At 33.0% G+C, this 22,986-nt stretch overlaps 3 protein-coding genes across 4 annotated transcripts; 2 read left to right on the top strand and 1 right to left on the bottom strand.

Moving 5' to 3' along the window:
- The first annotated feature begins 3,279 nt into the window (after nucleotides 1–3,279).
- On the top strand, nucleotides 3,280–7,171 carry LOC113400491 (troponin C). Its single transcript, XM_026640069.2, has 5 exons — nucleotides 3,280–3,507; nucleotides 3,765–3,936; nucleotides 5,363–5,465; nucleotides 6,131–6,279; nucleotides 6,886–7,171. The coding sequence occupies exons 1-5, from the start codon at nucleotides 3,505–3,507 to the stop codon at nucleotides 6,912–6,914; spliced, it is 456 nt and encodes a 151-aa protein (XP_026495854.1). The 5' UTR covers nucleotides 3,280–3,504; the 3' UTR covers nucleotides 6,915–7,171.
- Nucleotides 7,172–9,829: 2,658 nt separating this feature from the next.
- LOC113400566 (arylphorin subunit alpha-like) lies at nucleotides 9,830–13,020 on the top strand. Of its 2 annotated transcripts, none has more exons than XM_026640201.2 (5): nucleotides 9,830–10,049; nucleotides 10,543–10,652; nucleotides 10,715–11,524; nucleotides 11,606–11,751; nucleotides 11,834–13,020. In XM_026640201.2, exons 1-5 carry the CDS (start codon nucleotides 9,944–9,946, stop codon nucleotides 12,645–12,647), a joined length of 1,986 nt encoding a protein of 661 aa, XP_026495986.2. In that variant the 5' UTR covers nucleotides 9,830–9,943; the 3' UTR covers nucleotides 12,648–13,020. The 2 variants fall into 2 exon arrangements, with proteins under 2 accessions (XP_026495986.2, XP_026495985.2); XM_026640200.2 differs by having other exon boundaries at nucleotides 10,697–11,524.
- LOC135193727 (arylphorin subunit alpha-like) lies at nucleotides 12,702–15,327 on the bottom strand. The gene is made up of 5 exons (XM_064217425.1): nucleotides 15,215–15,327; nucleotides 14,952–15,085; nucleotides 14,032–14,859; nucleotides 13,778–13,944; nucleotides 12,702–13,686 (listed from the first exon to the last, which is right to left on the bottom strand). The coding sequence occupies exons 1-5, from the start codon at nucleotides 15,303–15,305 to the stop codon at nucleotides 12,795–12,797; spliced, it is 2,112 nt and encodes a 703-aa protein (XP_064073495.1). The 5' UTR covers nucleotides 15,306–15,327; the 3' UTR covers nucleotides 12,702–12,794.
- Nucleotides 15,328–22,986: the final 7,659 nt, after the last annotated feature.

Genomic DNA, 22,986 nt, shown 5'->3' with positions numbered 1-22,986 from the left:
AAGTTTCATAATGTTTTTTTTTTGTTTTTCAGGCATATTTGAGTGAAAAAAACAAAAAATATATTGAAATAATATCGTTTTCCGTCTCGCATTTTTTAATTTGGACCGATAATTATTGTTTAAATATTGAAAAATATCCAGTGTTTAATAGTTTTTATAAATCAGAAGAAAAAAAAATAGATTTTAATTGATACTTTTTTTTAAATAAATTTTTTAAATTGCATTTTGGACTTATTTTGAAAAAATTTAAAAAACGCGATAACTCAAAAATGGTTCACTTTTGCATCATGCATATGGGAGTTAAAATTATTGCAAATAGTCACCCCTATCACCTCCTAACGGGAATACGTCGAATTACCAATAACCCTGTATATATATATATTATATTTTTAATAAATTAAACATTATTAACACTTTAAGGAACAGTAAGCTAAATATGATAGCTAAATTGTTGTGAGGTTATAGGCGTTCACTATCCCAGAAATTGTTTATGTGTGTGACATTGTGACATTTGTGTATTAGCGTAGAGAGTTTAATCGCTTCGTACATAATTATCGATCGATTTTACCGTCACGTTCCACTAGCACATTATAAATATTGTGTATGTTATTTTTTAGAATACTTAAAATTATCTGTTTCTTTCTTGTTGTTATTAACAGTCGTGAAGACATTTTTTCAAATAACTAAGCCAATTTTCATTTTAACTTCAACGGTAAGAGCAACAATTTCGTTTACAAATTTGCAAGAAATTCTTTTACGTATACAATGTACTAATTTAATGGTATGAATAAGATTTACTGCATTTTTCTATTATTTAAATCATCGTAATTGACACTGACTTTTTTACAGAAAGATGAAATCGAAATTCATGGATTTCTAAAGGGAAAACCATAAACAGATCAAATCTTGGACTTCTAGGAAAAGTCACAATTTCCACATTTTAATGTCGATTACTTGATTTTAGACCGGATAACACGGATATTACAGTTATTTACAAATGAGAGGTTACAATTAATATTTAAAAAACAGTTTTTAAATGCACCTCCACTGATCAAAGCCCACATCTCCTGTTAAGGAGCAGAATGATTTATAAATATAGTAACGGAAGAACAATGCGTATCATTGCGATGGAATTACAGTAAGCGGCTATCGGATCGTTTTATTTGTCATATCCAAGACTCTATATTTATAACAAAGTCAGTATGCCAAGGAAATAGAAACATTGAATGGAACTGAAAGCGATAGTCCGACTAATAGCCGCCCACAAACAGTTATATTGACGTTTGGTTCGATATAAATAAAGTGTATCTCAACATCACGATTATAAATCAGAAATAGTTGGAGGATGTGAGAAGCCAAGTTATTCCGCATATCTCTTCTATTTGTAAATTGACTTAGGTGGCTTACAAACCGGCGGTAACATCGACTAATCTAAAATAGAATCAATTCGATACCATTTAAAACTATTTCAAATAAATAGTTGTACCCACAAAATAAGATGACAGAATAAAATAGATTTCATTAATATAATTTTATGATGATAATAATTCAAGCTATTCTGAACATTTATATTATTTTCTTGAACTTTCTATGTTAACACATAAATAAAGTCATATAATTGTACAAAAGTTTAATATACATTTTTTAACCCTAAAACAATCTAAAAATGTACACTTTATTTGAATTAAATACATTTAAAAGTGCCGAGAAATTAATATTTGTAAAGAAACTTCGATATGGAATAATAATTTTGGAAATCTTCTTCTTTGTAGTGTTGCACTCGATTCACTCAAGAATACTAATAATAAAAAGTTTTGACCACGACCTCTGAAAGTGGTGATCACGACTCGAAGACATACCCACGCTCTTTCTATTATTACGGCTTTGTGCAAGACTGGCTGTGTCTCCAATATTCACTAATCCTACCACTAAACATCAATACTTTTTATAGGTATGGAGAATCAGTGAGCACGTGTTATTAAACCGCGACAGATATAACATCTTAGATTTCAAGGTTATCAGCATATTGAAGATGTAGGAACTACATTATTTTACCTACAATGCGAATTTAAATGAGCAGTGACGACCACTTACTATAAAGTGGCCTATTTATACATCCGAAATAAAACTGAAAACTAGATAGCTCAAAATATTTCAATAAATACGTAATAATGATTCATGTATTTGCGTTGCTGATAAAAAAAAAAGTTTAAGCAGATGTAATCGTAAATGGATACTAAATCTAACTGCTTTCATCTACATTTAAATACGTACGTCAATACTGTTTTTTAATCTCTTTGTTTCATTGTGAAGAGGGAAGTCCATGTGGGCGAAAATCACACATAAACGTTCTTATTGTACCGCTCGTATGAGAAAACAAAAATTATAGCCGATCACCGACATTCTATATCTGCGCGAACGCCGCGTATAACCCGTTGCACGCGCCAGTAGTCGCACATTAATGGTTCATAACAAAACGAATGTCCTAACTTTTCCAACTGTTTTATAATCATTACATTAATTTAAGAATACAAATTCGAATCATATTTCGGAAATATATTTTTTTAAATAACACAGATTAAATTACATATTAGGTCTAATTAATGAAGAATGCGGTTCACTTTGTCATTTAATATTATTGTATATGATGTATTATAATTATGATTAAATTGTTATTATAAATCCAAATATAACCGAAATGTGCTTAAAATAGTTTGAGACATCTGGCGCCTTGAGTCTGTCCTTCCAGCCATCTGTGACGTTGCCATGCGTAATATTTTCATTGGATTGTTGTGAATCGACGGCTGCTTCTAAGGAATTTCCTGTTCTTAATCGGGAAATTGCTTAATAAGCGCATACCTTTTGGTTTCTGGAACGTTTTAATCTGGATGTATGAGATCAATCTCCATGTCCGATCAAGGATATCGGCAGCCATTCATCACACTCGATGAGCAATGAATTAAACATTTTGTTCCTGCAATCGGTATTTACGTTCACAAGAAAGGCGAGCAAACATCTACACTTATAAACGACTACATAGTTCACTGTTCACAGGAATATTTCAGTACCGTATTCAAATTTCGGCGTAGAATACCAATAATTTAAACCATTAAAATACACAAGAAACATTTTATTGTGATGTAGAACAAAGTTTAATTTCAATCTTGAATCAGAAGATATAGTACGCTTTAATTTTAACAAAAAACCAACTGATACAAAAATTGGAGCAGACAAATTTAAACAACATGTCAGTAATTAAAGTAAAACAAATGCTATCATTTCCTGCAATATTTTCATCGGCTGACGTATTAATACTGACGACGAACGGGAAACGTCATCGACGCACTACGAGAGAAGACACTAGCTGGTTTTTACTTATTTTTGTATTCCTTCGCCGGAGGAATGGTCTATAAATAAGGGTGGCACATGAATGTAAAATTCAGTGTAACAACACTCGCACTCGAATTCGGTTCTTGTTGCAACTGCTAACACTTCTAAAACAATATGGTGAGGATTATAATCTTAGTGCTGCGTTTTCAATAGTGTTAAAGTGGAAAAGTGCTTATTATTTATAAAAAGTGATTTTGGTTTAAACGATGTTGTTAATAGTTCTTCTTTAATATATTATATTTTTATTGAGACCATTTTTAATTATTTTATTTATTGACTGTCATAATTATCATCGCTGTCATGACTTATATATTATTAACTTGTATTCTGTTTTTATAAACATGTTTAATAAGCTCATCTCCCATTATTTGTAGGACACTGACGATGACCAAAAGATGGCTATGCTCCGCAAGGCCTTCCAAATGTTCGACACCACCAAGTCAGGATACATTGATGTCCTAAAGATCTCGACCATCCTTAACACAATGGGTCAACTCTTTGATGACTCTGAATTACAGGCTCTTATCGATGAAAATGACCCTGAAGGTAATATTTCAAAAAAATATTCGTATGAACTGATTTTTCTAAAAAACCTAAACAATTTTTACAAATTAGAAATAATCCTGAAAAAAAATTGGAATGTGGCGCTTCATCTTTTAGCTATTATGAATATTCTTTAGTTTGATTAAACAAAAAAAGTAATAGCCATAAAAACTGAATTAAAATTTTTTACATGATAAAATCTCTTAACGACCCCTCATAAAATTACCTGACACTTTAAAATCGCGACATGGAACATTACGTAGTTTAATAACCTCGTAAAAATAACAAGAGGCATTAATCATTAAATCTGAACAAGCCGTCGTAACGCGACGACATCTTCAAAGATACAGGAATATTTTTACACGCGGTCGTTATAATGAGTCTATTTTAGTTGCGACTGTCTCCTCAAGATTTCATTACCTTTGAAATTCACACAAATATTTTAATTTTAGAGGTATGATTTCGAAGATAAATAATAATGATGGATAATTTATTATTTTTGATTAACTTACGCAGTCGGACATGACGGAGGCCAAATGTTAAGTGTTTATTTGAATGTTTCACTTGATGATTTATTGTTTTCAATTAAATGTTTGTGTCAGCACTGAGTCCATTTATACGTCTATTTTAAATATAAAAGTGTTAGTCCCAACAATCATTGTTGTCAAATTCCCGCAAGCGTACCACCAACATATCTTAGCAATCAAAACACAAGGTTCATTCATCAAAATTCTGCGATACCTTATATGGAATCATCAAATATTATGGAACAACTTTATTAAGCTTATTAGTAGCTATATAGTTTTTCTTTGGCAATATTCAATATAATAATAATATAAAATATAAATAAATAAAAGATTAAACCAAAGGTTTGGGTTTTCGATACATAATTATTTGAATAAGAAATTCCGTTGCTTAGATTTGTTTCTTGGCTAACTAACAACTTTTAAAAAACAATGATTAGCTTATCTAGATAACAATTTGGCTTGAAGTAAAATTTATAGTTTACTTCCTTGATAATATATTTTTTAACCTAATTTTAGTTGTGAAACTTAGTGCATTGTAGTAGATAGTTATAGCACATTAAGGTAGTATTTTATCTGAGTATTCCTCAAATATATTCATAAAACAAATGAAAAAAATATATTGTAAAAAACTTGACGTGACTGACGTACAAACCCATAGTGAGTTTGACGCGTTGATTCGAAAGGAACCAATCTGAAAATCGTTTATCCTGTTATAGTAATGTCAGTACATATTATGTATATTATCCATACACAGTGATATTTAGAATAGAATGCAAAAAGCAACGAACAGACTTGGACTCAATATCTCTTACACTTTCCTTAATTAATTGGGCTTTTATATAATAACATTCTGACTCTTCAGAGTATTTTCTCATAAATTTAAAACATATACTCATTTACAGGTACGGGCAAAATCAACTTCGATGGTTTTTGCAATATTGCATCCCACTTCTTAGAAGAAGAGGATGCTGAAGCCATGCAGCAGGAACTGAAAGAAGCTTTCAGGTATTACTCAATATGCCCAGTCTATTTGTATATAAGTACTATTCAATTAATACTTTAAAGACCGAGATGACCCAGCCCAGTGGTAAGAACATGTAAATCTTTACCGAATGTTGCGAGTTTAAGCCCCGACAAGACCAATTAATATGTACGTATTAATCCCGTGCCCTGCGGTGAAGGAAAACATCGTAAGAATACTTGCACGTGTTGGAACATTTATAGACTATTACAATTTTTAACGTTTACTCTTAAAAGAAATTAAGTAACAATCATGTACATTGGAAATCCTTTTCTATAAGAATGCATCAATTAATTTTGATACCGTACTTCGCCTTTCATGACAGACTTTTAAGTCGGTAACCTCTTTACAGACCACTGAATCGTTATCGATTTGATTGATGAGTTGGTATTTTGCGACAAGAAATCACAGTGTAATTACATTATTTAATTTAACAAACAATATTAAGTATGATTAAAACATGAAGTAGGCATTTTTAAAAGAAAAACAATATCAAATTGTAAATTTAATATATTGTATTGTATAATAATGATTTAAGTACTCGTAATAAACATGATACTTAATACTGTACATGGTGCGTTATATCAGATATTTCCAACAATTATTCGAAGTGATCAATGGACTTTAATGTTATTTATTTCAATTTCAGATTGTATGACCGTGAAGGCAACGGTTACATCACTACATCCACCCTCAAGGAGATCCTCGCGGCTCTTGATGACAAACTCAGTAACGCCGACCTAGACGGCATTATTGCAGAAATTGACACTGACGGCTCTGGAACTGTCGATTTCGATGGTTAGTATTCATTCATGAAAAAATAATATAGGTATCTAATACGAAACTATTAAATAATGAGATATGATCTCGCGACTTCCTTTTTAACTTTGGACTTTGGATTTTTACTTCACAGATATTGGTCACTTAGATATAACTTTTTATTTATCTTTTTTATTTCCAAAAACATTATTTTTATTATGAATTTGTGGGTTAAGATATTATAATGCGAGATTGTTTTAAGGGTCATTTGATAAAGAAAATTGCAAGTTTTTATTTGAAAACATCTTTTGGCAAAATATGAATCATATGTTATGGTTCTATGTTACCTTACTTGACAAATAATTACAAGACAATTTTTCAATTCACATTTTTTTTTTTTGTATATTTGTCTTTTATTTATACAGAGAGGATAAACATATTAACTAATTCATAAAATATCGTTTGTCAAGCGAATGCTTTAATTTTACATTTATCACGAAATTGACAAATATTATTTTTGGTTTAAATTTTTTTTTATATACATATTTTTTCTATTATAATTACTATCTTAGAATTCTATAGATATGATAACTGTTCTGTTCTTATTTAATTTCATATTAATAATTTAATATCAATTTGTTTCAGAATTCATGGAGATGATGACCGGCGACTAAGTCTTATACTGATCATAGTATTACTTACTATACTTAGTTTTTTATATTGTACTCTTTTGAAATGTAAGACTTCATTAGTACAAACCGATGCGGTATTAGCATAGCATGCATGGGAAGCCTTACTATGCTCGTTAAATCTATCTTATAGATAGGTAAATAAAATTATAAGTATTCGTTCCAATTAATTATTTTCATAATAATTTAAATGTAACGGTATTGATACACATTGACAATTATATGCTAATATTTATAACGCATTATAAGTTTTTTATTTATCTTATAGTATCCTTATTATTTATAAATAATATAATTCTTACGAAACAAATATGGCAGTATGATGAAGATTGAAGACACTCCATGTTGGAGTGTCTGTTGGGTTTTTTTTTTTATAATTCTGTCAAGTTCAAGGAAGTAATAAGCCAGCAATGTCTAAGCAAGCAGGTTTAATTAAAAGTCGATTGAATTATTATTAGTTTTAATAACAAAATAATAAAAAAATATCATATAAAAAAATTACATTGTGAAGCTCATTCATATTTTTTATAATACAGGAGTTCGCAAAATTAATAGGTATTAAAAAAATTTGTAAAACATAGTTTATAGATTTGGATTTAGAAAATTTTTAATTACTCTTATATATTTTCTAAATTTTAAAACGTAATACTAAAGCTCACCAAATATGAAAATCAAATCATATTCCTTTATTTAATTTAGAAGCATTACACTTGCTTATTGATTGTCAAATTAAGCACTACCACCGGTTCGGAAAATAAATTGCCCTGACCTGAGAAGAACCGGCGAAAGGAACTCAGAAAAAAAAAACTGTCAAAACTGTCAAAGAGAGGAGGAAAATCTATTGAATTATTTTGTCTTTGTTTATTTAATTGTAGTTTACACGAAAAAGTTGTATACCAATATTATATTCTTACCGCCTAATACATAACTACCATTACCTTATAGCGTAAAACATTAAAAATAACCACGCGAACATATGTCCCGGAGGATTGGGTTTACTTTTTGGCGCGAAGTTTGAATGCTTCGAAAATTGACGTTTCAGTTGGTTCATATTATTGATCACTATTCATACTAGTAAGTCGCTCGCGAAACTTCGCGTTTATTCAAAAGATTTGTTAGGAATTTCAAAACCTATGACAGGTTTTGTTTTGATTTCATTTCATTGTAAACTGCAAGTCACTCATCTGGCGCCAAAATGATTATATTTTATTTAATTTTTTTTTTTTTTTTTAATTAATAGGATACATTAGTGAAGTTAGAATTTAAATTTGTCGATATCAATTTAGTTTAATTTTATCTCTTCTTACACAGCCGTAGCACCGCTCTCTTAACGGGCGTTTTTTTAAATTGCAACAATTTAGAATATTGCAATCAAGAATCGTCTTTATTTTTCTGAACATCTACGGCTGGAGCTCTTCAATATGAGACCGTAACCGATTTCTTATGTGCAGCTACCGTCCCATAATCACTGGGACAAAAATCGGCTTACGCATTAATATATAAGATAATGTTATTTGTTATTATAAAGTCAGTCTGTTAGCTAAGTCTATTTTTTTGTTCGACGAGATTATTTATATTTTAGAAATACAATGATTGATGCTGTCAGAAATTATGACTACGCACGTGTTAACGTTGTTTACTAACAGGCATGAATCGCCTACCAGAATTAATTGGTAAGAGGAAAACAAGCGTCTGTAAAGCTTCAATAGACGGACGAACATTAAATCATTTTAAACTTGCGTTATTGCGCAACTCGTACTAACGTGATATAATTAGGACGCATAGATTTTTTTATATGGTCAATTGCGAACGTTTGATACACGTTCACACATACAATGAAATAATCAGTTAAATATTTGCATAAATATTGAAACACTTAAAATCAATCAATCGTTTTTATTTCAAATTATGGAGTTTATTGTAGATTTGTTTACTTAATAAATTTAGGGGTGACAGCTGAGCCATTTAAAGTTCAACATCGGCACTGTAAGGAATATTACACTTCTAACAACGTCTGCCAACAACGGGATATAAGTGATGTTCCCTTGCTCCTGTAATTACACTGGCTCATTTAAATTTCAGACCAAAAAAGCTGTATTTTTTTAAATTAATTAATTGTCCTATGTTTTTGGCTCATAGTTGATCAAGAAGGGCGAAAGTAAGGATGATGAACAAATTTCATAAAACACAAATACTTTCTTCGCATCCCGTGGTGTACTAATAAAAATTGTTTAAGTACGACAACAGTTTAATTGACCACAATTAAACCTATACTTTTACAACGCTAAGCAGCAGTATTTCGTTGAGCCATTGACTCTATCATAGCAACAATTTTTAATTTATTATTTATATAATTTGGATCATAACAAGTCTATTGAAGATTATTCTGTTTGTCATAAGAGGTGTATTAGCACTTGTTAACAGCGAGTTACCTCTCCAGTACCAAATTAGACTGGTGCCATGGTTCCAATTGGAAAATTGTCCAATTGCATTTAGCATCCTGAAGAATATACATTTTTGTACAGTTGTGTAGAAAAAACATTTTACAAAAATAATAATTAAAAATTCTGCCCAATTAGAATTGGTAAAATTCAGAAACCTTTGATGTATTCAGATAGGTTTAATAGTTTAAATTACTATTCAAACGACTATTACCAATAATTTAATTATCATTCAATTAAATTTACCTACTTAGAGTAGGTGCAATTATTAAATTCTTTATCTTGCATAAGTAAAATTTAAATACAGACTATACTTGAAATTAGAATTAACCGAGCATTCGGTAAAGATAATTAAAAGTTTCCTTTACATCAAAACCCCGTGAGAACATTAAAACAGTGTTTGTTTTTACATGTTATAGTGCAAAATTTGTTAATAACTGTACCTTGAAAATTGTTGTCATTTAAGCGACCCCAGGATTTCAATTGAGGACACAGAAATAGCGGCAGGGAGGTGCATATAAGATGTTTTAATTCTATTTACATTATTTAGTCTGTGTTAGAAGTGCATCAGCTATGTTTCTAAAATATTCTATGAATATGATATTTCTATGGTTATATTTATTGGGGACTGCATCGTCTGCACCGAGCGATGAATTCCGTAGTTTTGTTCACGAAGGAGGTAAGATATCCATCGCTTACTTTATCTTCCTTACTTTAATAAAGAAACAATTCGATTAGCTTACATATATAAAGATAGTACAAGGATCTATGACGCCTAATTCAGAAGTTTGTCGGTTACTTGTTAGTATGGATACATACTGGATCGGAAGGTCACGATTAACGGATAGTAGATTTAATGAAGATGACACACTAGTTTTAATTAGATAATTCAAATATCCGTAAGCGAAACAAATTGTTTTTTTAAAGAGCGCAAATCGAACACATTTAAAAACAACTTTAATACATGGATGTTTATATTTGATTACAATAGTATAGATTACCATACTAATAGCACTCGATATTTGCAAAGAATCTTTAACCAAATTCTAGTGTATCCCGCTAACACGAATACGTTGTATTGCTTGATGGAGCGGCGTAGTAGAATACACTTCAAAAGATTCTACTCAAAAAGACTTAGCGCTTACTAACATTAGAATTACATTATTTTTCAGAACTCGAAGTAACTGATGACGCATACATTAAATACATTATACCATCTGGCTATTCTCCTCACAAAATTCAAAAACAAACAAGACTTCTTTTAAGAGACTTCGTGAATAAGGTAAGTTAATAATTTAAATAAATCCATCTACCATAGTATAAAAGGATGATTTATTCTTTCAGGACAATGAATATTATAAAATTTTGAATGAACATGTAGAAGCTGGTCACACTATGAAAGGCTTGACATTCAATATATATGATGACAACATGAGAGAAGCCGCCATTGCTTTATTTCGCCTTTTACAATTCGCTCAAGATGATAAAATCGAAAGCATAAAAGAATGGGCTTCCGCAAACATTAATAATGATATGCTAGACTATGCTTTGATCCTGACGTCATTATTTAGAGTCGACGCATTGAAAGGTCATGAACCTCCTTTCATTACAAAGCCTAATTACTTCGTTAACAGTGAAACAATTAAAAAAGCTTTCAAACTTAAGCTTAACAATGGAAAATTTAATCCCCAAGAAGCACAAGTGCAACAATTTTACAGAACAAATGATGTTATATCGATCAACACAAATTATTCTAGTTGGAATTTATGGAATAAAGAATGTAGGGACAATTTGGACTATTTCAGAGAAGACATAGGTCTCAATAGCTATTATTATGGTGTTCATTTTCTGTACCCGTTTTGGATGAATAGCGAAGAGCTAACTGGAACTGATCCAAAATATGCTGAAAAATATTACTACATCCATCAACAACTCATAGCTAGATATAATTTAGAAAAGGAACATCTTAAATACCTTAATGTCTCAGATACGTCTAAATGTTATGACGATTACATGCCATATTTAACTTATGATAATGGTCTTCCCTTTCCATCGAGATCTAATATTCGTAGGGAATGGAGTGACGACTATGCCCGTATAAAATCAGTAGATATTGCAATCAAAGAATGCATTACAAGAGGTGTAATATTCATGGTAAACTGATACTTACATACTTATGTCATATGTAGCATGTACCATAGTTTGATTAATAAAAATATAATGTATATTTTTTAGGAAAATGGGACAAAAATTGATCTGACCGAAGATAATTTCGTCGACTTACTTGCAAAGCTAATCAGAGCTAACTTTGAAAGCGTGCAAGTAGCAAAAACTTTAAGATCCTTGTTTGGTTACGGAAGTGACGGATTTCCAACTGAAAGGTAATTTTCTGGTTTAAAATATTATTGATTGACCATCAAGTTGTTTTATAATATCTTATTAAAATTTTGATTTTATTTTTAGATACAATCCTGCTCCCTCGGTGTTACATCATCCTCAAACATCATTACGTGATCCGATATATTGGTATATGATCCAAAGTTTGTTGAAATATTTTGATGATTTTTCAAACACACTAGATCCTTATGACTTTTCTAAATATCAAAATGATGAATTTAGTATAATTGATAATAGTTTCACAAAAATTACCACATATTATGAATTTTATCAATTTAATCTCGAAAAAATATTCAGCAATGATAATAACGATTTAAGAAGTTCTCCTTTGACTTTTACTGCAAGACAAAAAAGGCTTAAACATACCCCGTTTAGTTTATCTTTTACAATAGACTCTAAATATAATAAAACATCTTTAGTTAAGCTGTTTTTAGGTCCAGCGTGCAATGAAATCACGTGTTTTGACGAATTTTGTAAATTTTTTGAACTAGATTCTTTCATATATGAAGTTAACGAAGGTCTGAATATTTTAAAATGGTCACCAGACACAACATTGAAGTATGCATTTGATGACTACTTTAATATTGAACTGAAATCATCAAGAAAAAACAAATTTTGTTTGTTTAAATTTCCAGAAAATATGATTATACCTAAAGGTTTAGAACAAGGTCTCAATTTCACATTATTTATTTTGATAACCCCAGTCGATGATGACAGTGATCTTGATACTCTGTCAGTTCCCTTAGGATTTCCCTTCCATAGACAAACTTCAATAAGCAACTTTGCTGATTTTAATAATTATAAATTTTATAATGTTACTATTTATCACAAAGAAAACTCAAAACACGCAAATGGATACTTTTCTTCTCATTTAAACTAGTAAAATCAAATCTTTATGTTAATTGCACAATAAGATAAAATAAAAAAAAAAAAATTATTTATAAGGTGTTTTTATTTGTAATTGTAAGGTATTACAGTATAACGCTTACATAAATGTCATGATATTTAGATTTATTTCTCTCTCCTCTTAGTGTTTGGTCACTTCATTGTGGTGGACTGTATAGTAAGGGGTGTTGTATCTGTAGGTGTATTCTTCTCCCTCGTGATATACTACAACATCTTCGAAGAACATGTTGGGCTGCTTGAAGTATACTTCATGTGCTGGGCGGTCGAATGGATATCCGAAAGGCTTGCTGTCCCACTCGAATGTCTTGATAGCATCGAATTTCTTTTCAGCAGGAGTGTACGGATAAGCAATTACGAAGAATTGGTACGGGAAACCACCCTTGGTACCCTTGGGAAGGACCAACCTCTTGGGGAATGCACCAGATTCGGTAGACATGTCAGTTGGCACTTTGCCTTCAGGAAGTAGCTTGAAGATATCGCGCATGGGTACAGAGTCTTCCTTGTAGTAGAAGAAATCAGTAGAGACACGATCAACCTTGTTTTGTCCCTTGGTGAGTTTGTGTACAAACCAGTCCAACTCAACGAAGTTTTGCCAGTTGTCTTCAATGTTAATGGGGTATCCCTTGCTGTCATATTTAGGTCCCATGAAGATTTTGAATACGGCATCTCCTTCAACGTCAGACTTAACATCAACAGTAACGGTGAAAGGCTTGTGGTTAATACGGGGTTGACGAACCACATAGTATGGGAATTGCTTTGACTTAAGTTCCTCTTTAGTGAAGAATACATTGTTGGTTACATCAAAGTCATAGTAGTCGAAGAAGGTAACAAGCTTGTCAACCTTAACTTCGTTAATCTTAACACCGACGTAGTGTAAAACATCTTGGGTGTATGGTGTAAGGAACTTCTTGTATTCAATGAAGTATTTCAAAATCTTGCTGTACATCTGGTAGAATATTGGGTCACGAAGAGATGTCTGGTAGAAGTCAAGAGCGGTTGGCACGAAAGTGTACCTGTAAGTAAAAAAAAAATCAAAATTATCGTACAAATCTTAAAAGTTATTAACAAACTTTTAATGTTTTCATAAATATTTGTGATATTTACTTGTCAACGGGTTCAGGAGCAGCACCAAGAATACGACGAGCTGTAACTTCATAGGAGTTGTGGTTGTCTTTGCGCGCAACTTTACCGTGCCAATCGGCATTAGCTTGCCAGAAGTTACCAACAAAGTTAATCGATTTGCTGTTGCGTAGGTCAACATCCTGGTTGAACTGAAATTTAAGTATGTTATTTATATATAGAGCAACAGTTTTTATACTCGAAGTTTAGAATAAAAGTTAAAATAAATAAAAACTTACAGCCTTGAAATGTCCTTGTTCAAGATACTGAATGAATGTTTTTTCATAAGTGTCAAGAAGTTGGAGTTCTTCAGAGTTCTTTTCATAAGGAATGTTATAGTAAGATGGCCTCTGCACAAACGATGTGAAGTAGTTAACGTAAGGGCTGTAGCCAGTTCTGATTGGGTGCCACCAAGAGAAGTCAGGGATTTCTCCTAATCCATTGGAAAGTCTCTCCAAGTAGTAACGGGCCAAAAGTTGTTGATAGAAATAGTAGTAAACTTCACCGCGACGTTCCTTCATTCCTGGGTAGAGATCACCGTCCATCCAGAATGGGAAGTAAGAGTGGAAGTAGTAGTAGTAAGCGTTAAGGCCAATGTCTTCAGTGAAGTAGGAAATTTTGTATTCATCATTGGGGTAAGTAAGGTAGTCGGAGTAGTTTGAGTAGACAACCCAACGGTCTCCCTCTTGTACAATACCCTGCTCAGTTCCGAAGTCTGGGGTAAAAACTCCGTTCTGCATCTTGGTACGGAAGATCTTGTACCATACATTCGAGTTTGTGAAAAGTTCGGGGTAAACTTCGTAGGGTGCTGGGACGACTACTCCCTTGGTGTCAGCACGGTGAATCAGAGCAATGTAGTAAGCATAGAGGAACTGTCCCTCGTTTACGTAAACACGAGCGAAGGCAGCGGTCTTGTAGAAGGTCTCGAAGTCCTTAGCGTAGTAAAAGACGTGGAAAAGAGCAACGGCTTCTTCTCTCTGCCTTTCGTAGAAGATGGAGAAAGGAACGTTCTTGGGTAGGAAACCAGTCTTCCATAGTCCCCAGAACTCTTCGACAGATTTCTTGTTCTAAAACAGAAACCAAATAAGATTTAGAAAAAAATACTAAATACCGATTACCAAAAGAATAATTATATTATGATAGTCAAGTAAGTTCTCACGGTGTAGTCATCAACGTGGGCTTCGATGTCGTACTCCTTTCCAATCTTGTAGTAGTCAGCTTCTACGTCAACTTGTTCGGGATGAACGAACAACTTGAGGATCTTCTCTTGCTTCGTAACAAAATCAGCCTCGACTGAAATTGTGTTGTAGTTATTACTTAAATATTATTACATTTTAATCTAGTTTTTTAGTCTTTTCTAATTATATTAATTTTTTTACTAGACATTTTTTAAATACTGAAATAATATTCAAGAAAACTTACCAGGCTTAGTTTTGTAGACGACCTTCGGAGGGATCATGCTGGCTTCGGCCAGCGCTAAGGCCAGGCATGCTAATACCACGACAGTCTTCATCTTGAGCAGTTTGGAAGACAACTGTGCCTCATCACTCGCTTGCTGCAGTTTTTATACTAATTTCATGCATGTTATCTTATTCGAGCATATCTATTCCTTAGTAACAATACGACGATTTCACTTTATCGTATATGTCACTTCTTGACCTCATACGTTTTGGGGGACAAATAATATTTCACTTTAACGATATATCATACTCACCTTACACTTCGAAAAATATTTTTGAAATCAGAATACTAATTTTATTAAAAAAACATTGTAAGTAATTTGATAGTGAATATATCACTGACTCATTTTTGGCTAAAGTTTATTTCACTTTACTTAAAGAATTCTTGTCGGTATTCCTGCTTTTAATTGTATATTTGTAAAAAACATTAAATATTCGGATTATGCATAGTAAAATATAGTTTATTTTATGCCCTAGTTTTTGTAAAACGAGATTTAAAAATAAAAGATTGTTAAAGTAACATTATTAATAACATAAAGTATTCAATAGGTTTTAAATAATAATAAATGCACTATTTTATTAAAGTACATATTATTTCATAAAAAATAATATTTATTAAAAAAAAAACATAGTATGAAAAAGTATATCCATTCTTTTCTAACCCTAAATCATATGAAACCAAATTGAAAGGTAAGTGGATACTGAATTTATAACAAAATGAAATCTGGCACGTTCAAGATTTTAATATTTATAACATCGGATACGAAATTAGAATTTGAATCGGCAATCTTTGTTTAAGACTTACTCGTCATCTTCACTGTAACATATAGACTCTCATTGAAATTAAATTATTTATATAAGACGTTTGTTCAAATTTTCAAAATGCAATGGCAATGCTCGAGAACAACCATTTATTAAGTCACAGATAACATTATCCTTTTACATAAACAATAATAGTTATAAACCGTAATAATACAAGCATTGTCGTCAAGTCCAAACAGAAAATATTAACTCGATCAGTTTTTAAACCACATTTATAGTATTTTACAATTATATATTGTATATATGATTTTATTAAATGAACGTATACGTAATAATAAATAATGACTTATAAACTGTTATAAAACTCAAATACTTTTTGTGACTATTCATGTAAGTTTGTACTAATTTTCAACAAATATCCTTATGAATATGTGGAACTTTTCCAGAACTTAAAAGTATTAACATGTTTTAGCAATAGTTTTCTAAACAAATTTATATTGTTTTTTTTTCGATTTATCTTAATTAATGACTGAAGACAATTAGTTGTTTTTTTATCCGAGTTAAGTTAAAATTAAAAAGTATCGAAACTCATAAGAAAACTTGATAAATCTAGTGGCTTGCTATATATTACCATTTGCTAGTCTGTCTGCCTGAACTTAACTTAGTAGCCTCAAGTTAACTTCACATTTATTATTAATTAGGTATTCCTACTTTTGCATACATTTGTTTTTAGAAAAAAAAATGATAATATTCGGAAAATATGCGTAGGCAAATATTATATATTTTATATGTAATGCGCTTATGATCTTTCAATTCTGCTATTTTTAAATGGAGACGGACCATTTTTTTTTTTTGTTTTACGAGAAGAAAATGCATTTACGCATTTCGCCCGGTCGAAGGGGGGATCGGGACGGATATGTGGGACTCCCGGGGCTGAAGGCCCCGTCCTACTCACTAAAACCTCCTCGGATTTCCGCCTCACCGCAAGGCGACAGGGCTACGGGAACGCGCGTGGCTCACCACCGCGGCCCTGCCAGCGGCCGTCGCTTGAAGGCGACCCGCTACGAAAGGTACGCCAGGGTGTTACGGTGCACCTTCCGACTCCACCTCCGTCTGAACCGTGACGGACTCCCCCGAGTCCGCCACTGGAGGCTGTACGTCAGAGTGTGACGCCCCGCAGTGGATCAGACGGCATGTTCCGCTGCAACTACACTATCCGGCCTGCAAAGGCTCGTCGTCGTCGACCCGGTCTTCGTCGACGCAGCGGGAAGGAGTTGGTGTCGTCCTCCCGCTGCCGCTCCGCCTCCTCTTTTGCAGACATTACAGCTTCGCTGAAGACCCGTAATGCCGCCCACGACTCCGCACTCGCGACTAGGGCAGGAAGCGAGATGTCATCGTCAAATGCCATGGACTGAGTTGCGCGATGCTCCGCCCTGCGCTGGGCACTCTGCGCGCGTGTGCTCGGCCGTGTCCACAGCGCCATCGCTGCAATGGTGGCACATCACAGACGGCTCTTTGCCGTAGACCCGCCAGTAGACCCTCGAATTGACTTCGGCCTCGAGGTCCCGTGGCGGGCTTCCGGACAGCAAGCCGGCCGCGGTGTATGACACCGTCCGGTACGCCCGGGATGCCCTGAGCGCCATCGCCCGCTGCGGACGTCGCAGCGAGGCGACGTTGCGAGCACTCAGAGCGTCCGCCCATATCGGCGCACCGTAAAGTGCCATCGAGTGCACCACGCCGGAGTACAGCCGCCTGCAGGAACTACCCGGTCCTCCAACGTTAGGCAATATTCGCCCCAACGCTCCGGCTGCAGCCACCAGTCTTGGGGCCAAGCGCCGGAAGTGCCCTTCGAACTTCCACCTGCCATCGAGGACGAGTCCCAGGTACTTCATCGTCGACCCTATGGTGATAGAAGTTCCGCCGACCGTAATAGTCATACCTTGAGGTGGCGCGTTCCGAGATCCATGGAAGACTAGGGCCTCGGACTTGTGCAAGGCCACCTCGAGGCCCAGAGCACGAATGCGGTGGACCGCATGTGCCACCCCCGCCGTGGCAAGATACGCCGCCTCACGATGGGTGCTGCTGCGGGCCGACACGAGGGTGTCGTCAGCGTAACAGGTGACGCTGACCCCCCGCAACGTGGCCCCGCGCAGCACCCAATTGTAGCCAATGTTCCACAGTAGCGGCCCCAATACCGAGCCCTGTGGAACACCGCATGTCATGGTCCTCCTGCTCAGACCCTCCTTTGTTGGGAACACCACCGCCCTGCCAGAGAAATAATCGGCGATGGTTCGTCGCAGATAGCCCGGCACGTTAAATGGAGACGGACCAAGTCTAAATACAAAACTTTGTAAAGTATCCGATTTACTCTATGTTACCTATGTGTTTATACATATATATGTATGGACTTATAAAACTGACTTGATTCTCAGCGATTAAAGACATTCTCTACCAGTCAAGTCTCTGGCTGTTAAGAATTACATAAAGGCGTTACCACAAGCATTAATCACACTCAAATATATAACATACATAAATTTTATATATTAAATGTGATAGGAAGTCAACATTCCATTGTGGTAGGGCTTTTTCCCGTTTCGGTATCACCAAATATATATTTATTCTACCATTAAAAACTAATATTGTGTATTGTTATGTTCCGATTTAAAAGGGGAGTGAGTCTGTAAAATTAACAGCATAAATTACGTATGAAATTGTCTGTGTCTAAGGTTATTATCAGAGGGTCAATTTCTTTGTCGGCCTATCAAGACAAATAAAAAAAAAACATACAGACATCTCTAATCGTCGTCTAACAGTCGGAAACTGATAGTATATTTACAAACGAAATGTTTACATAACAAAATAAAACATAACATAGGTATTTGATAAAGATAACTTTAATTATTTATTTTTGTTATTAATTACAAACAATATTGCTTATATTATGAACATTTTTTACGGTAATCTTCCGAACGCTTCCATCTTATCAATTGACTTTTAACTTATCTCCACTAATATATCTATTGTTTATAAATGCTTGTTTGTAAATTAAATATATTAAATTTTTGACTTGACTAACAACCAATTAAAAAGCTTAAAATATTCCTACAAAAATATTATAATAAGTTTTTTTGGATTCGTTACCAGAAATAAACTAATCGTTGTTTTTTTGAAGTTTTTAATGTATTTCTTGTTTTACACTTCGCTTATATAATTTTTGACAGCTATAGACCATTAAAAAAAAGACTTGAACTGCATGTCATCCCTGCAACTTTAAAACAAGTAAAATGTAATATTCAGACTGACATTGGTACGGTATGAAATAGAATCATTTCTTACATACTCTTTGAGCCACCTTGGGAGCTGAACTGAATGAACTTAAGTATGAAATTAATTGAACTTAAGATCTAAGAAAATTACATCTATTCAGCCGGTAGTTATACTGGCTCACTAGACCTTCAAGCCGAAACACATCGCCACTACGTAGTGCTGTTTAGCGGTAGAAAAAATTGTATCAAATCAACCACCACGTATCATATTGTAGTACTATAGTCTGTATCTCCGTTGAATTATATATAATACATATACCTATCACAATAAATCCATCCTACACATTCCAATCCATTGGAATATATAGATACTTTTTTAAGTGAATGCGACAAAAATCTTTATAATATAAATAATCTGAGTAAAAAATAAAATACAGTGAAAAAAGTCAGTAGTCTCACTTAGTGCGGTATGATTAAGTCATGCATTTTTACCTATTGGATCTCTATAAAATACACATTATTGATAACCCGCGTTATCTCTTTATGAGAACTCTTAAAGTTTTTCTCTTCGTTGCGTTTAATTCGTATTATAATTAAATATTTATTTACATATCCATATCCGATTCTAAGTTCAAGGATAATTTTATTTCGAAAGTGACATTCATTTATCTTTACTTTTATCGGAGAAATTTTATGAATTCTGCACTTTATGCAAATTACATTACTTTTATTTTAGCAATAAAAAAAACCATCATTTGAATCAATATAGATCATAATATTTATTAACAAAGATATACTTTGTATAATAATTAAATACATTTAAAATAAACATATAGTTTTAATAAACTAAACTAATCGTCGTACTACATGACGAATATTTTTTGTCTAGTTTCAAATTTCTTGATACCGATATATGTCCTTTGGATAATCGTTGTAAGTTTTATATAAAAAACATAAATAATTTTAATGTCATCTGTTTTTACACGTTGAAGAATAAATTATAAATACATGTAATTCATTCATTACAAAATCATTAACATTTTATTTTGAGTACTTAATTAGGTGATGAAAGTGGTCGCCCGCAATTTTGCTCCGGTTTTAGGGGTTGTCATGTCTTTGGCATAATAAACTGAATATCCTTACTTGGAGTTCATGCAACCAATTTTGATCAAATTCTATTCAGCGGATTGGGTGTAAAAGAGCTACAGACATACAGAGAGACATAGTTAATTTCGTATGTATAAAATTAGTATAGATTTAAAGTTAAAAATGTGCAGAGTTGACCAAAATACACTATATGAAGGTTAGTATCATGTTATAGAACAATGAAATAAATTGTTATTATTCTCTGCATATCAAAGTAAAGGTATCAAAATGAAAACAAATTTATTTTTATTTCATTCATATCATTAAATAATATGAGGTAGTTACATCATTAACTTATCACGAAACTCTTATAATCATACGAAGCGATACATACAATTCGTTAAACGTGTAAACAATATTAAACCTTTCAATTAAGAAATCAAATGAATATAATTGAAATCGAATATTATACTATATTTATATACGAAACAAATACTCTGATTCATTATATAAATGTCTAACAACACCAGGCACCGAGATAACCGCGAATTATTATTTTTATTTTTTATTTGTTCATCCGCCTACCTATATTATATAAAATATATAATATCGGTTGACGGATGGGCAAATGAACCACCTGATGAAAAATAGTCACTTCTGCCAATAGACATCGGCGCTGTAAGAAATATTAACCATTAATTAAATCGAATCGAAAGCGCCGTCACCCATGGAGACTCAGATGTTACGTCCCTTGTGCCTGTAGGCACACTGACTCACATACCCTTCAAACCAGACCACGACAGTACTAAGTTTTGCTGTATGGGAGTAGAATATGTGGTGAGTGGATAGTACCCTAACAGTCGGGCTTCCATAAAGCCCTGCCACCCAGAGAATCTAATAATTTTACGATTCTTTTTATCATTTACGTAATCATGATAGATTAATTTGACTTGACGTTTTATTGGCAAATGTAAAATGTCTTGTCCAGTCTGGAACTTGATGTTATAAGTTTATCTTTATTTCTCGTTCTCATACAATGATCGCAACTGTCTCTTTGAATATAATCAACTTCATTGTTAATTCATAGTAATGACGCAACTGTATAAATATATTATTTACGTCATTATAGACAATCGGAACAAAAATCAAGCTTAATATTTTAAAATTTACATAGATATTAGGTAAACTTCTTTATAAATAAATATAACAAAAATACAAACTACTCTTATTTGCGTTACACTGACAAACGTGGGCTTAAAACAAATGTTTTGGTTTAGTTCACAACTACACAATTTACGCATACAATTTTTTATTGCTAATAATTGTTAATTAATTTTCTAAATACCTTAAAAAGTATATAATTAAGTATCATCAGCAAAACAATACAATATCATAAATTATTTCAAAGCTAATATATGCCTGTCCAGCTAAGAGAAAGAGCTTATGTTCAACAAATATATAACTATATATACTATACATATCTCGAATACGTTGCATGAATTTCAAAAGCATTTTTCAACATTCATTTCGCATTTATATTAACAACGTTTATTTCGCTTGACGGCTAGTGTATTATTTACGTGGTGGTAGGATAGACTTGGTGGTAGGGCGTTGTGCAAGCCCGTCTCGGTAGATCCCACCCACACATCATATATTCTACCGCCAAACAATAATACTGAGCAGTGTTTTCCGGTTTGAAGGGTGAGTGAGCCAGTGTAACTACACTCACAAAGGACATAATAGTTAGTTCTCAAGGTTGGTGGCAAATTGGCGATCTTAGCAATTGTTAAAATTTATGGCACCAATGTCTATGGCTAGTGGTGATCCAAAAAATAATTTCTCATAACGACCCACGTAGCGGTAATTCGATCTCTAGACTTTACGATTCTATTCTCCTCTAGTAATCTGCCCCGGCTTAGTACAAACATAAGTAGAAAATATACGTATATAGTATAATATTATATGTACAATGTTATTTCATTGTACATATAATATTCTCGTATAATTATATATTTACTATGTTACTCTCGCTTAAAGCAATGAACCGATTTAGATGAAATTTTGTATGGAGAGAGTTTGAGTCCAGGGGAAGGATATAGGCTTTTTCATTCCATTCCGATTCAGTATTATAATAAATTCCAATATTGATAAGTCAAATGTCATATTTCCAAGTTCAATTGATTCATAGTCTATAGCAACTATTCTCCGAGTTTTTGTTGAATATATTCCTTGCAATCAAAAACAAAAATGAACCCCGGCAGACAAATAATATCGCTTCTACCATCACCGAATCATTAATTAAGAACAATATTATTCCGTTAAAGATTGAATCATTTGATTCTAATTTAATAGTATTTAGCGAGTCACAAATTTTTCTACAAACAATGCAATTTAAACTTATAAGGAACTGCTCGACAACCGATACTTATGTTGAATTTATAAAAATAAAATTTGAAGCCTTATACATTAATAGGATATTTAAATATATTTGATTGCGTGACACAAGAAATAATATATATACGACCAGGAAGTTATGTGAGAGACCAATACGTAAATCTCCTGGGTCCCTATTAAATTTGGAAGTCCCAATGGGATACATTTTTGGTCCATAACGCTTCCT

This window comes from Vanessa tameamea, chromosome 17 (genome assembly GCF_037043105.1).
Source record: "Vanessa tameamea isolate UH-Manoa-2023 chromosome 17, ilVanTame1 primary haplotype, whole genome shotgun sequence".
In the NCBI taxonomy this organism is placed as follows: Eukaryota; Metazoa; Arthropoda; class Insecta; order Lepidoptera; family Nymphalidae; genus Vanessa; species Vanessa tameamea.
This window is presented reverse-complemented; position numbering and strand designations above follow the sequence as displayed.